General features: G+C 35.9%; 2 protein-coding genes across 2 annotated transcripts in view; both read left to right on the top strand.

Moving 5' to 3' along the window:
- LOC106327099 (beta-D-xylosidase 1) overlaps positions 1–4,415 on the top strand; it is a 5,909-nt gene extending 1,494 nt beyond the window's left edge. Inside the window, exons 2-7 of the mRNA XM_013765136.1 lie at positions 770–1,051; positions 2,090–2,259; positions 2,343–2,440; positions 2,517–2,861; positions 2,980–3,393; positions 3,543–4,415. Of these exons, the coding sequence (XP_013620590.1) occupies positions 770–1,051; positions 2,090–2,259; positions 2,343–2,440; positions 2,517–2,861; positions 2,980–3,393; positions 3,543–4,132 (1,899 nt within the window). The 3' untranslated portion in view covers positions 4,133–4,415. The remainder of the gene's footprint in view (positions 1–769; positions 1,052–2,089; positions 2,260–2,342; positions 2,441–2,516; positions 2,862–2,979; positions 3,394–3,542) is intronic.
- Positions 4,416–8,909: 4,494 nt separating this feature from the next.
- On the top strand, positions 8,910–11,177 carry LOC106326021 (protein trichome birefringence-like 4). The gene is made up of 5 exons (XM_013764062.1): positions 8,910–9,520; positions 9,594–9,789; positions 9,871–10,067; positions 10,142–10,300; positions 10,718–11,177. The coding sequence occupies exons 1-5, from the start codon at positions 9,075–9,077 to the stop codon at positions 11,076–11,078; spliced, it is 1,359 nt and encodes a 452-aa protein (XP_013619516.1). The 5' UTR covers positions 8,910–9,074; the 3' UTR covers positions 11,079–11,177.
- Positions 11,178–13,190: the final 2,013 nt, after the last annotated feature.

Genomic DNA, 13,190 nt, shown 5'->3' with positions numbered 1-13,190 from the left:
ACAACTGAGTTATATTATGCTAAAATTTTCTTTCTAACAATTTATCAAATGACAAATGAGTTATGAGCAAATAATACCATATAATTTTTTAAAACGTAGCCATTCTTAAATATTTTTTGAATAAATAATTATTTTAAAATTTAATCAATTGAAAATAATATTCGTACAATTGTGTGAGTCAAATTTTAGTTTTAATGATGCATGTTATATATTAGTGCTGCATGTTTTAGGTAACATTTTAATGATGCACATTTTTAAAAATCTCCATTATTAAAATTATGCACGTAAGGATAACTCATGAGTTTTTTTGGTTGATTAAATGACATTATGTCCAAATTTATTTAAGGATTTTTCATTAAGATAACTGAAAAAGACAAACAATAAAATAGAAAGTTTAAATTCATTTAAACATATTTCATTAATGTAACTGAAAAGACAAGTACTAAATTAGACAGTTTTATTCGTTTTAAGATATTTCATAAATACAACTGAAAAAGACAAGCAAAAAAAAAGAAAGTTTAATTAATGAAGTATAAACATTTTCAAATGGGTACTTCTCTTTTAATAATATAGATACGGTGATGGGCAAGTTAGCTATAACCAGCGGATAAAAAAAACAAGAGTTTTTTTATCATATGGTGTATATACGGATAATTTATATTTCTCTTGATAAAACAAAACAAATGTGTATGTAGGAATATACTATTAATTAGGATTACTAAAAAGGAATATATTAATTAGAATTACCATGATTTAAAATAAATAATAGGTGGTGTCTGATGAGGCAAGAGCTATGTACAATGGAGGCGTGGCCGGTTTGACGTATTGGAGCCCAAATGTGAATATACTGAGGGACCCACGTTGGGGCCGAGGCCAGGAAACTCCCGGAGAAGATCCTGTTGTCGCCGGAAAATACGCCGCCAGCTACGTCCGGGGACTTCAGGGAAACGGCGCCGGCAACCGCCTCAAAGTCGCCGCATGTTGCAAGCATTACACTGCTTATGATCTTGATAACTGGAATGGGGTCGACCGTTTTCATTTCAACGCCAAGGTATAAATCTTATACTATTATACACTATCTATATTATATATTTATGTGTGTTTTGAAGTTTTGACTGCATGTTTAATTTTAAATGTATATGTTTACAACTGAGAATGTAAAGATCTTTAATGAACGCATATATTATTGGTTAGATATAAATGCTTAACTTCTTTTGTTGGTCCAAGAATGCCAATTACTTCTTAAATTTAAGATATTATAATTAAATTTTGTGATGTGTTCAAAAAAAAAAAATTTTGTGGGAATAGAAGAGAACCCGTCACTATTTTTCTTATATCTTATAAGAATTTTAATTTAATATATTTTCAAATATCTGTGATGTTTTCAAAATATGAAAATGAAAACAAAATATTGGATTTTTTTTGCTGAAACTTGTATATTTTACGTCTAAAATTAGAAAGCTCTATTATATCATTTTCTGTTATTTAAAGCTCTATCTAAAAACGACTTTGATGTGACTGGATTCGTTTTCTTGAAAGGCTTATCGTCTTGTATCCCATTTTATGATCAGATTCGTTAAATTCAGAAAATAACTCATATCTACATGTTTCAATCTCTATTCTAATTATTATTATTATTATTATTTTTTTTTCTCTATTCTAATTATAGTTCCGTATAATATGCGTCACTTCGTTATCTTGCAAAAGACTTTTCATCCACTGAACTGAAATTTAGTATAAAGTAGGCAAAATGTGTTTATATAGTAATATGTATGCAGGTCACAGTCAGACAAACAAAACACTGGTTTAACATTATATACCAGCTAAGCCAAGAGGGAGCGTGACTTTCAGTGATGTGGCATATGCATAGTCGTATGTTGTAGTTGTGGTGGAGAATCTTATCCTTATTGGTCATGTGGACCAACTATTATCTTCTTCTAAGCATATCATAACAAAAGAAAAGATTCGTTTTCTAGCATAATAATTCAAAACATAATAGTTTATTAGAAAACTCATGAATGATGTTGCTAAATAATTTAGATAGCTAATGGGTTCAATTATTTAATTAATAAGTTGATAATGGATATAGGTCACCAAACAAGATTTAGAGGACACATACAACGTGCCATTCAAATCATGTGTTTACGAGGGAAAGGTCGCAAGTGTTATGTGTTCTTACAATCAAGTAAACGGAAAGCCTACTTGTGCTGATGAAAATCTCTTAAAGAACACTATTCGTGGTCAATGGCGTCTCAATGGGTAAGATTTAAAAGTCGTCATAATCAACAGTTCATATTCATTTGACCCCTTCTCATACATCAGCTTAATGTCAATGCATGCAGGTACATTGTATCAGACTGTGACTCTGTAGATGTTTTTTTCAACCAACAACACTATACTACAACTCCTGAGGAAGCTGCAGCCGCCTCCATCAAAGCTGGTAAGTTGTTTTCCCCATCCATGGATGTTTCAAACCGTTGACCACTTTGATGACAAAACATCATGTCGTATTGCAGGTTTAGATTTGGACTGCGGGCCGTTTTTGGCGATCTTTACAGAAGGAGCAGTGAAGAAAGGATTGTTAACAGAGAATGACGTTAATTTAGCACTTGCCAATACCATAACGGTCCAGATGAGACTTGGTATGTTTGATGGAAATCTTGGACCATACGCTAATCTTGGGCCTAGAGATGTTTGTACACCCGCCCATCAACATTTAGCCCTTGAAGCAGCTCATCAAGGAATGGTTCTTCTCAAAAACTCTGGCCGGTCTCTTCCACTCTCTCCTAGGCGCCACCGCACCGTTGCCGTAATTGGACCCAACTCCGACGTCACTGAGACCATGATTGGAAACTATGCAGGTAGACAAGATAATCCACTAAACTTACATAATATTATCAGTTACATAATATAGTACTAACTTTTTTTTTATTTATAAATTATAATGCTAACTCTGTTTATTAATGTTTTGTTTATTAGGGAAAGCATGCGCTTATACGACACCGTTACAAGGAATCTCAAGATACGCAAAGACAATTCACCAAGAAGGCTGTGCTGGTGTGGCTTGCGCAGGGAATCAAGGATTTGGTGCAGCCGAGGCAGCGGCGCGTCAAGCAGACGCAACGGTTCTTGTAATGGGACTGGACCAGTCGATAGAGGCAGAGACACGAGATCGAACCGGGCTGCTTTTACCGGGTTACCAACAAAACCTTGTGACACGTGTGGCTCAGGCCTCTAGAGGTCCAGTCATTCTAGTACTTATGAGTGGTGGACCCGTCGATGCATCCTTCGCTACGAATGATCCACGTGTCGCTGCCATCATTTGGGCCGGGTATCCGGGTCAAGCGGGTGGAGCTGCTATTGCTGATATCATTTTTGGTGCTGCTAACCCTGGTATGTTCTTGATCTAGTTACATAATTTTAGTTGATTTATTTTCTATATTGGTAACTTCATAATCACATTTGTTTTTTTTCGTTTATTATAATCACATTTCATAATTTCTTGTTAACTAATATTGAATATGTTATGTCTCTTATGATAGGAGGTAAACTACCAATGACATGGTATCCACAAGAATACGTGACAAAACTTCCCATGACGATAATGGCCATGAGAGCATCTGGAAACTACCCAGGGAGGACTTACAGATTCTACAAAGGTCCAGTGGTGTTTCCATTTGGGTTCGGTTTAAGCTACACTACCTTCACTCACAGTTTGGCTCAGAACCCATTAGCTCAGTTATCAGTTTCACCTTACAAACTCAACACTGCCATTTTCAACTCCTCATCTACCTCCATCAAAGTATCTCATACCAACTGCGGAACGTTCCCGAAAATGCCCCTCCACGTTGAAGTGTCAAACACCGGTGAATTCGATGGAACCCACACGGTGTTCGTCTTTGCCGAGCCGCCGGAGAACGGGATAAAAGGATTGGGTGTGAACAAGCAGTTGGTAGCGTTTGAGAAGGTTCATGTCAAGGCAGGGTCAAAACGCACCGTTCAAGTTGATATTGAGGCTTGCAAGCATCTTGGTGTAGTGGATGAGCATGGGATGAGGAGAATCCCAATGGGTGAACATAAATTACACATTGGTGAGATTAAACATACTATATTGGTCCAACCGCAGCTTTGACTGATGCATATAAAAGAAAGAAACAACAAATAAGGGCAATCTCTTATTCTCTTATTCACATTATAATATAGAGAGATAGGTAATTTTCTTGTGAAATTACGCAAGAAAGGTTAATCTGTAAAGAAGCACCAACCGCTTCTTGGATGTGTGTGTGTTTTTCTTTAATTTTATTTTTGTGTCAGTTGCCAAAGATATTGTAACTTGTGGCTCCCAAAATGTAAAAGGAGCTCTTGTAAGATGTTGAAACTAAAGAAAAATTAATATAAATGACAAATTTGAGTAATGGTATCTTTATATTATATGGTTTATTTGGAAACTAACAGTTTGAGCTTGCGATCATTTTGCTGTGGTTGATGGGGTTTTATGCATAAATCATAAACCAAATATAACTGTAAAATATTATTTTATTGTAATTATTCCAAATTTTCTTTATAGATACCTAACATAAAGTATTTGATAGTAATTTTCCTTTTCTAAAATCCTAAAGATAATAATTATATATAATTATTTAAAATAAAGTATAAGATAGTTAGTTTTATTTTTTAAAACAGTTCCTAAACAAAAGAAAGGTTGAAAATTATTGAAGTGATTTTCCTTTTTAAAAATAAATATTTTTAGAAATTTTTTTATATTAAAAATAATGACAAATCGAATTGTAAATATGGTAATGTGGAAAACTTATTAATTGTGACTGAAAATAATTATTTTAAAGTTTCTAATTAACATTATCACAACATATGACAGTAAAAAATTAAGATATTGATATGAGTTAATTGTTTATAATTATATAATAATTATCTAAAATAAATTGTTTGATAATACTTTTCTTTTTTAAAAATCATAGAAAAAGATAATTTTAAAATTAGTCATTTGATAATAGTTTTACCTTTATAAGAATTTGATGAAGAACATGATATTAGAAATAGTAACAAAATTAATTATAAAAAAAATTGTTTTAAAAATTGTTTAATTATAATTGGAAATTGTTATTGATAGTATTTTCCCTTTTCTAAATTTTTGAATAAAAGATAATTCTAAAAGGTTTTTTGATGAAATTATATGATAGGAGTCTTTCTTTTCAGAAAATCCTAAACAAAAGAAAAATTTAATTTTCAAGAGTATTTGATAGAATTTGTTTTTCAAATCGTAAAAAAAAAATTGATTTGTAAAACAAGTTTTTCAAATATTTTCTTATATATAAGAAAATTTTATGTTTAATAATAAATTTTGATGTTTAAAATATAACAATAATCATATTTGTATATAGGATTAAGTTCTCTCTTATTTTTCACAATACATAATAGCAGATACAAGAACGTATTATAATTTTTTTTTTTCATACAGCTCTAAATTTCTGTACTATTATATCTACTACATCTTATGATAATGTTATAACTGCCATAAAATTATGATGCCGATGTGAATGAGCTCATGTCACCATTATGTTTATGTGTTTATATGCATAGGCAATATATAATTATCTATAATGTCACTTTGAAAGAATTGAAAAATGGAATTGATGAGCTGAAAACGCTTCTGAATTTTCAATGTGAGGAGGCAGATAGAGCGCTCCTTTCACACGATGTTCCGGCCATTGAGATTAAACATGTGTTATTCGCAATGGCAAATCATAAGTCTCCAGGTCCGGATGGATACACATGCGAATTTTTTAAGGTTGCTTGGGACATTGTGCGGGATGATTTTGTGATCGCAGTCCAATCTTTCTTCAAGACTGGTTTCTTGCCTAAGGGGATAAATTCTACTATTCTAGCCTTGATCCCGAAGAAAGAAAACTCAAATACTATGAAAGATTTTCGTGCTATATCTTGCTGCAACGTCATTTATAAGTTATCTCGAAGATTCTGGCCAATCATTTGAAGCTTATTCTCCCAAAGTGTATATCTCCCAATCAGTCTGCCTTCGTCAAAGACAGATTGCTGATGGAGAACGTCCTCTTGGCGTCAGAACTAGTAAAAAGCTATCATAAGAGCTCAGTTTCAGCAAGATGTGCGCTTAAGATCGATATTTCTAAGGCGTTTGACACTGTCCAATGGCCTTTTTGACTCTGCTCTCAAGGCTCTCGGGTTCCCAAGTGAATACATTGTATGGATTGAGAAATGTATCGCACTTGCCTCTTTTTCAGTTCAAATCAACGGTGAACTAGCTGGGTATTTTAACAACAAAATGGGTCTTCGTCAAGGATGTGCTCTGTCTCCCTATTTGTTTGTCATATGTATGGAGGTTTTGTCTAAAATGTTAGACAAAGCAGCGGCTCAAAGGAAGTTTGGATACCACCCTTACTGCCAGGATCTCAAGCTAACTCATCTAAGCTTTGCTGATGACCTGCTTATATTCTCAGACGGCAAAAGAAGCTCAGTAGACGATATTCTTGAGACTTTTAAAACCTTTGCAGAGGCATCTGGCTTACATATTAGTATGGAAAAGTCCACTCTCTACCTGGCAGGTTTAGCTGATACATAAAAGCAAGATATTCTTAGCCACTACACCTTCTCCAATGGAGATCTTCCAGTTCGGTACTTAGGTTTTCCGCAGCTAACGAAACAAATGACTGCTCAAGACTATGATCCACTTATAGAGAAGATCAGATCAAGAATGAGTTCCTGGACTGCTCAAGGCTACTGGCGGGTTCAATGACTAACAGGCGTGTTCAAGTCGTTGATGGCGATGCACATGTTTCGGTGTTTGGAGACATCTTAATACAAGAAGAGTATTGAGAAAATGAATTCACAGCTGAGAAAAGGAGGGATATCAGGGATTCTAGATAAAGATATCACTGGCGGGTTCACATGGATTCGATGGTATGAGGCTCAGTTCATTCAACTAGTAGTGGGGTCTAAATTTGTTAGTGGAGATTATGTTATTGCAGATCAGTTTGATCAGATGGTAGAGCAAAGATACTTGTGTCGATATTCCTAATCATGTGGCTTTAGGCGGCGTGTCCTGCTTAAGTGTGCAGCGGCACAAAGTAATGCTCAAGTGTAATATGTTCAAGAACATCAAGGGTAAGTCAAAGACTGTTTTAGAGATATGGAGCATGAGTGACTTCAAGAGTTTGCAGTTGATTCAAAGAGAATTATGTGGTAGCAATTTCTGTTAACAACATGAAGGGTGAACCAAGGTTGTGTCGAGAGTCTGTCCAGCAGTGATGGTTGGATGGCGGGTCCTGTTCTGAGTAACAGCGGTACAAAACGTGTTCAAGACTAGAGTGTTTTAAACAAGTAGAGAATCAGAGGTTGTTTCAAGTCTGAAGCATATATGGTTCGAAAGTTGTTGCACAATATTCAAGGAATTTGATTCAAGGCTCAGTGCACATGAAGGCCAAGAAGGAAATCAACTTGCAGAAGGATGTTCAGGTTTCTGTTCACGCACTTGAACAGGTTCGTGATTTTGACAGCAAGGTTGTGTTGTTGATAAGTTCACGAGGAGTAATAAGATATGAAGTAACACGACGTCAATGAGGAGTTGAGCTTGATACTTGGAGCGTAGAAGATGGGTTCGCAACTCAAGACAATAGATGAAGGTGATGGATATTCAGAATGGCAATGGGATTGTCACATACCTTTCATCAGGGCGTGATGTCTATGTTCATTGATAGGACTAAGTGGATTTAAGTGTTTAATCTACATAAGCAGTTGTGGTGTATAAGTTGAAGCTTATGCATGTTTAAAGAAGATCATGAAGGAACTTCAAGCTTGGCTCAAGGTGGAGCCGAGAGAAGTGAGAAGAGATAAGAGAAGACGAGGAGATGCAGAAGATGAGCAGGCTTGCTCAAGCATCAAGAGGTGTCGGCACAAAGTAAGGGTTATGGACTTGGACCAAACAGGTGGAGTTTTGTGAGGTTTGGTCAAAGCCCATCAGACATCTTCAATGTTGGACCGGCTTGCACAAGTTACGCGCGGACAACATATGGGCCTAATCGTTGAAGCCCATTAGGTTAGGTGCTGACAATACAAAGAAGGAGAGATCACGACAGGGATCTCCAAACTCAAGCTGAGCCTCTAGGAGGCGGGAGCTTCCATGGCGTCTCTTGGAGAGATAGAGTAAGCTTGTGATAGATATGTAATCCTATGCTTAGTTCTTAACCATGTACTTCTCTTGTATTCTCTTTATACTCTCTAGGGTTTGTATACCCAGGACAGAGAGAGTAATGATATTGTAAACCACATCGGAGGTATTTTCCGATACTTCATAGTGGATGTTGTGGATCCTGGATCCACCCCAAACGCAGCGCGCTGCGGCCGTGAACTGGGTGAACAATTCTTTAGTCATGAACAAGGATAAATCGTATGAATAGTGAAAGGGACAGAGGTGTTATGAACTTGTATTCCGTAACAAGTGGGTATCATAATCCCCACAGGTTTGGGTTTAGAGTTTACAATTGAGTTTGAGTTTAGAGTTTACAATTGAGTTTGAGTTTAGGGTTTACAATTTAGGTTTGGGTTTGAGTTTGGGTTTGGATTTAGGGTATAGGATTTGGATTTAGGGTATAGAATTATATTTGAAAGCACATAATAAAAGACTCAAAGCTCGACAAATGAAGCTTCATATCTTTTATGTGAGAATGAAGAAGAAGAAGCCGATGTCTTTTATTTTTTCAACTGTTTTTTTTTTCTAATTTTGTTGTTTACTTAATCTTACGTGGTATTTTAATTGGTTTAGAAGGTTGAGGTGAATTAGAGAATTCACCAGCAGATGGGCTGAACCCAAGTCTTGTCAGAATAAAATAGAGAAAACACAATTAAAAGCTAGTTTAAATTCCAACCGTTGGATCTCCCTTTTCCCTCCAAAGAAAGATCAGATCAAATATCAACCGTTGGATCATGTTCTCTCTCTGTTTCTTTCTTTTCTTTCCCCAGAAAACAGAGGAAGAAGAAAGAAACAGAGACAAGACCAAAGAAGATCGCGAGACCTCACGTTTACAATGGCGGATCTAAAGAACCTCTTCCTCCTCACGAAACACCCGTCAACGACTCAGATCCTCCTAATGTCTCTCTTCTTCATCTCTCTCTTCCTCCTCTCCTCTTCCCCTCTCCCAGACTTCTCCCACTCGCTCATCGTCTCCACCTTCACCTCTCGCCTCCTCACCGCCGCAAACTTCTTCTCCTCCTCGAGTGCTTCCGACTCAAACACTATCTACTCCGTTTCTCCTTCAAGTATCCGAGTCAACAACGAGTCCAAGAAGATGGATAAAGAACTCACTTCTTGCGACATATTCGACGGAGCTTGGGTCTCCGACGACTCCGACCCCGTCTACCTTCCTGGTTACTGTCCTTACGTCGAAGACAAGTTCAACTGCTTCAAAAACGGCAGACCCGACTCGGGTTTCCTCCGTCACCGATGGCAACCTCACGGATGCTCTGTTCCAAGGTCAGTCCTTTGTTTTTCCAGTAAAATTACAATTCTACCCTTGTAACTCTGTTTTTTTTTTCTTGTTCATTAGATTCGATGGTGAGAAGATGCTGAAGATTCTGAGAGGGAAGAGGCTTGTCTTCGTTGGAGACTCTTTAAACAGAAACATGTGGGAGTCTTTGGTTTGTTTACTTAGGTCAACTCTGGAAGACAAGAACAAACTCTCTAGGGTTTTTGGAAAACAGAGTAATCTCCACAACGAAGGCTTCTACGGTTTCAGATTCAGAGTAAGTAATCTTCACAACGAAGGCTTTATTATTCGTTTTTGGATCATTTTGATGTGTGTTTTATATTTTTTTGGGTGAAAGGACTTTGAATGCTCTATAGACTTCATCAAGTCACCGTTCCTAGTTCAAGAATCAGAGGTTTTAGATGCGTACGGGAAGAGAAAAGAGACGCTGAGGCTTGACGTGATCCAAGAACCGATCACGAAGATATATAGAAACGCAGATATTGTTGTGTTCAACACTGGTCATTGGTGGACTCACCAGAAAACCAATGAAGGGTATGAAACAAAAGATAGTTTTAATCTGTAATTTTGTAATGACGTGTCGTTAATGAGTTTTTGAATTTTTTCAGGAAAGATTACTTCCAGGAGGGGGATAGAGTTTATGAGAAGTTAGAAGTGAAAGAAGCGTACACGAAAGCTCTTCGTACTTGGGCTGATTGGGTTGATTCTAATATCAACAGCACTAGAACCAGAGTCTTCTTCGTTGGTTACTCCTCTTCTCATTTTAGGTAAGATTAGGTTTCTTGTGTCCCAAGTAATCTCTGTTTTTTGGTTTGAATGCATGAGTAGGAGGAAACAGAGTTTTTAGGGTTTGGTGTGGGGAAGAGTTTTATTCTCATTTCAGGTAAGATTAGGTTTCTTGCATCCTAAGCATCTCTGATTTTAGGTTTGAAAGTAGGAGGAAACAGCGTTAAAGGCGGGAAAGTTTTATTCTCATTTCAGGTAAGATTAGGTTACTTGCGTCCCAAGCATCCCTGTTTTTATGTTTGAATGCATTAAAAGTAGGAGGAAACAGGGTTTAGGGTTTAGTGTGGGGGAAGAGTTTTATTCTTATTTCAAGTAAGATTAGATTCCGAGCAATCTTTGTTTCACCTGTGCTTAGGGATTAGTGTGTGGAAGAGTGTTTTATTTTCTCAAAACTGCAGAAAAGGGGCATGGAACGCAGGAGGGCAATGCGATGGAGAAACAAGACCGATAGAGAACGAGACGTATACAGGAGGGTATCCATGGATGATGAAAGTGGTGGAGTCAGTGATCTCGGACATGAAAACGCCTGTGTTTTACATGAACATCACGAAGATGACTTGGTATCGAACCGATGGTCACCCTTCGGTTTACAGACAGCCTGTGGAGGTAAGAGGAAGTTCTCCTGCAAGTGGAATGTTTCAAGATTGCAGCCACTGGTGCCTACCTGGAGTTCCCGACTCATGGAACCAGCTTCTGTATGCTACTCTGCTAGTCTCACGTGGTTCCTTGCCTTACAAGTCTCTTGGAAGTCTCTTGTGACTTGTGAGAGTGTTTCTTGACTTTCTTTCTTTTTGATTAGCTACTCGTTTGTTGATCTTTGCAAGCTTTACTTACTTTTTTTTGTAACACAGAAAAATACGCACGAAATATAATATACATTTTATAATATAGCATGGCGATTCCTTCTGCTATAAATGGAAAATTTGATTGTTATATACTTTTCTCAAAACGTTTTTAATCAGCTTTTGTTTATCGAATTCATCCCAAGGATTTGCTATTTGGTTAATTCATCCTAGAAATTTTGTTGGATAGAAGTTATTATAACACAAAAGAGAACTTACAAACTAGAGAGTCCACAAAGTAAAAACATTTAATCATCGTGTTTGGTATTATCAATTATTAGAATGTCATTTTAATACTTCGAAAACACAAAAACTAAATTTCATCACAAAAAATCATTTGAAGACAAAAACATTGTTGATTTCTGCTAATTTTCATAGCTTTTTATTTAAAACTAATCGGTGATAAATAGATTGATCTACGTCTTTTATATATTAGTCATGTCAATCGAAATTCCCAATGTGGAAGCTTTATCTTCTCATATGTTCCTTTGAGATAATGATTTTTTTACCATTAATCTCGACAAATCCCAATCTACTATTTGGTTCGGACCATATGGGTCAAGCTGATGTCCCATCAAAATTTCCACCGTGAGAGCTTTATATTTTCACACTTTCTAGAGTTCTGGAGTACAAGTGTATATGATATATGATTACATGCATATGAAATCGGTAAGGTTACTGATAGCTCTAGTGCTCATATATGCAGAACAAAGCGTATTCATATCATAGGTAAGGTTATGGATCCTTATGACCTGCATGGCCATTATAATAACCTCCTTTATACATTTTCTTATGCAAACGGACCCTTATGCGTAGACCGACGAGAGAGAGAGGTACCGACGCTGAAGTACAAATGACAAAGGACAAAAAGAATTTAGAGCAGTGCCTATAATGTCAAAGCTTTCTCTCGTTGTTACTAAAGAAACTCATGATGTCTACGACTACGTGACTGGCTCGTATATTGTGTCATCATCGACCTTTTGCCATTCAGTCTTTCTATATTTTGTTTTTTACTTTTTAATTTACCCTAATATATATACTTTTATTTTTCACCTCATGGTCTTTTATAGATTCTTCACAGTGACATCTACTTATTCTTTTCATGTTACGGAAGAATCTTATATTTTACCGTTTGTTTCCAAGTCTGTAAACTGAGCTGCTAAAGAAATAACTAATGGGAAAAAGATCGGAGAAAGATAGGACCATGTACGATTAACACCAAACAGAAGAGTATAAGCAGTACCTACCAATATAGCTATCATTCAGTAATTGAACCGACGAAAAATAATTGCTTACCACTTATGAAAAATGTCCAAGATGTTCCACATAAACATGGTCATTTTAACATAGCCATTGTCGCCGACTGTAAGAGCATCTTCAATACTCTCTCAAATATTTTAAAAGGATGAATATTGCACTTCAAATTTAAGGGTGTACTATTTACCCTCTCAAAATACTATTTACTTTTCATTTTTATAGTTATATATATATTTATAAGAATCAAAAGAATAATTTTTATATCATATTTAGTACTTCTCGTTACATTTCTTTTAAATATTGTATTAACATATTATACTATTTTAGTTACATTTCATTACTTATTATTATTATATATATTTTTTAAAATATTTCATTTTATAGTATTTTTATTTATTTATGAAAGTTTAGTGACTACTGTTAATTATTACTAATATTGAGGATTTGAAATATAAATATATATATTTTTTTTAAAATTGAGGGTGACTATTGGAGCAACACACTCTCAATCTGTCATTTAAGAGCATATTCAACAGTTCTTTACCCCTTCATTTTAGGGGTTTTGCATTCCAATAGATCTTTATTTTCTCAAATTTTGAATAGGTGAACACACTAGGAAGTTTAACCACACAAACATCTCTATTAAGCGAAAAAGCTCTCATCATCCCAACTTTAAGCAAACGTGTTGTAGACGTCATAGCATCAGCAGACGTTTCATGCGCCCAGAACAGAACAGCAGCATGATACAACACTTCCACCAGCGCCTCAACTG

Source organism: Brassica oleracea, chromosome C2 (assembly GCF_000695525.1).
Source record: "Brassica oleracea var. oleracea cultivar TO1000 chromosome C2, BOL, whole genome shotgun sequence".
Classification (NCBI taxonomy): Eukaryota; Viridiplantae; Streptophyta; class Magnoliopsida; order Brassicales; family Brassicaceae; genus Brassica; species Brassica oleracea.
The sequence above is the reverse complement of the archived record's forward strand: the minus strand, read 5'-3'. Positions and strand labels throughout refer to the sequence as shown.

Bases quoted from the DNA above. Each gene is read 5' to 3' on its own strand.
- LOC106326021 (XM_013764062.1), top strand. From the start codon at position 9,075: ATGGCGGATCTAAAGAACCTCTTCCTCCTCACGAAACACCCGTCAACG. The intron at 10,068-10,141 runs GTATGAAACAAA...GAATTTTTTCAG, and splicing joins CACCAGAAAACCAATGAAGG to GAAAGATTACTTCCAGGAGG. The intron at 10,301-10,717 runs GTAAGATTAGGT...TCAAAACTGCAG, and splicing joins TACTCCTCTTCTCATTTTAG to AAAAGGGGCATGGAACGCAG.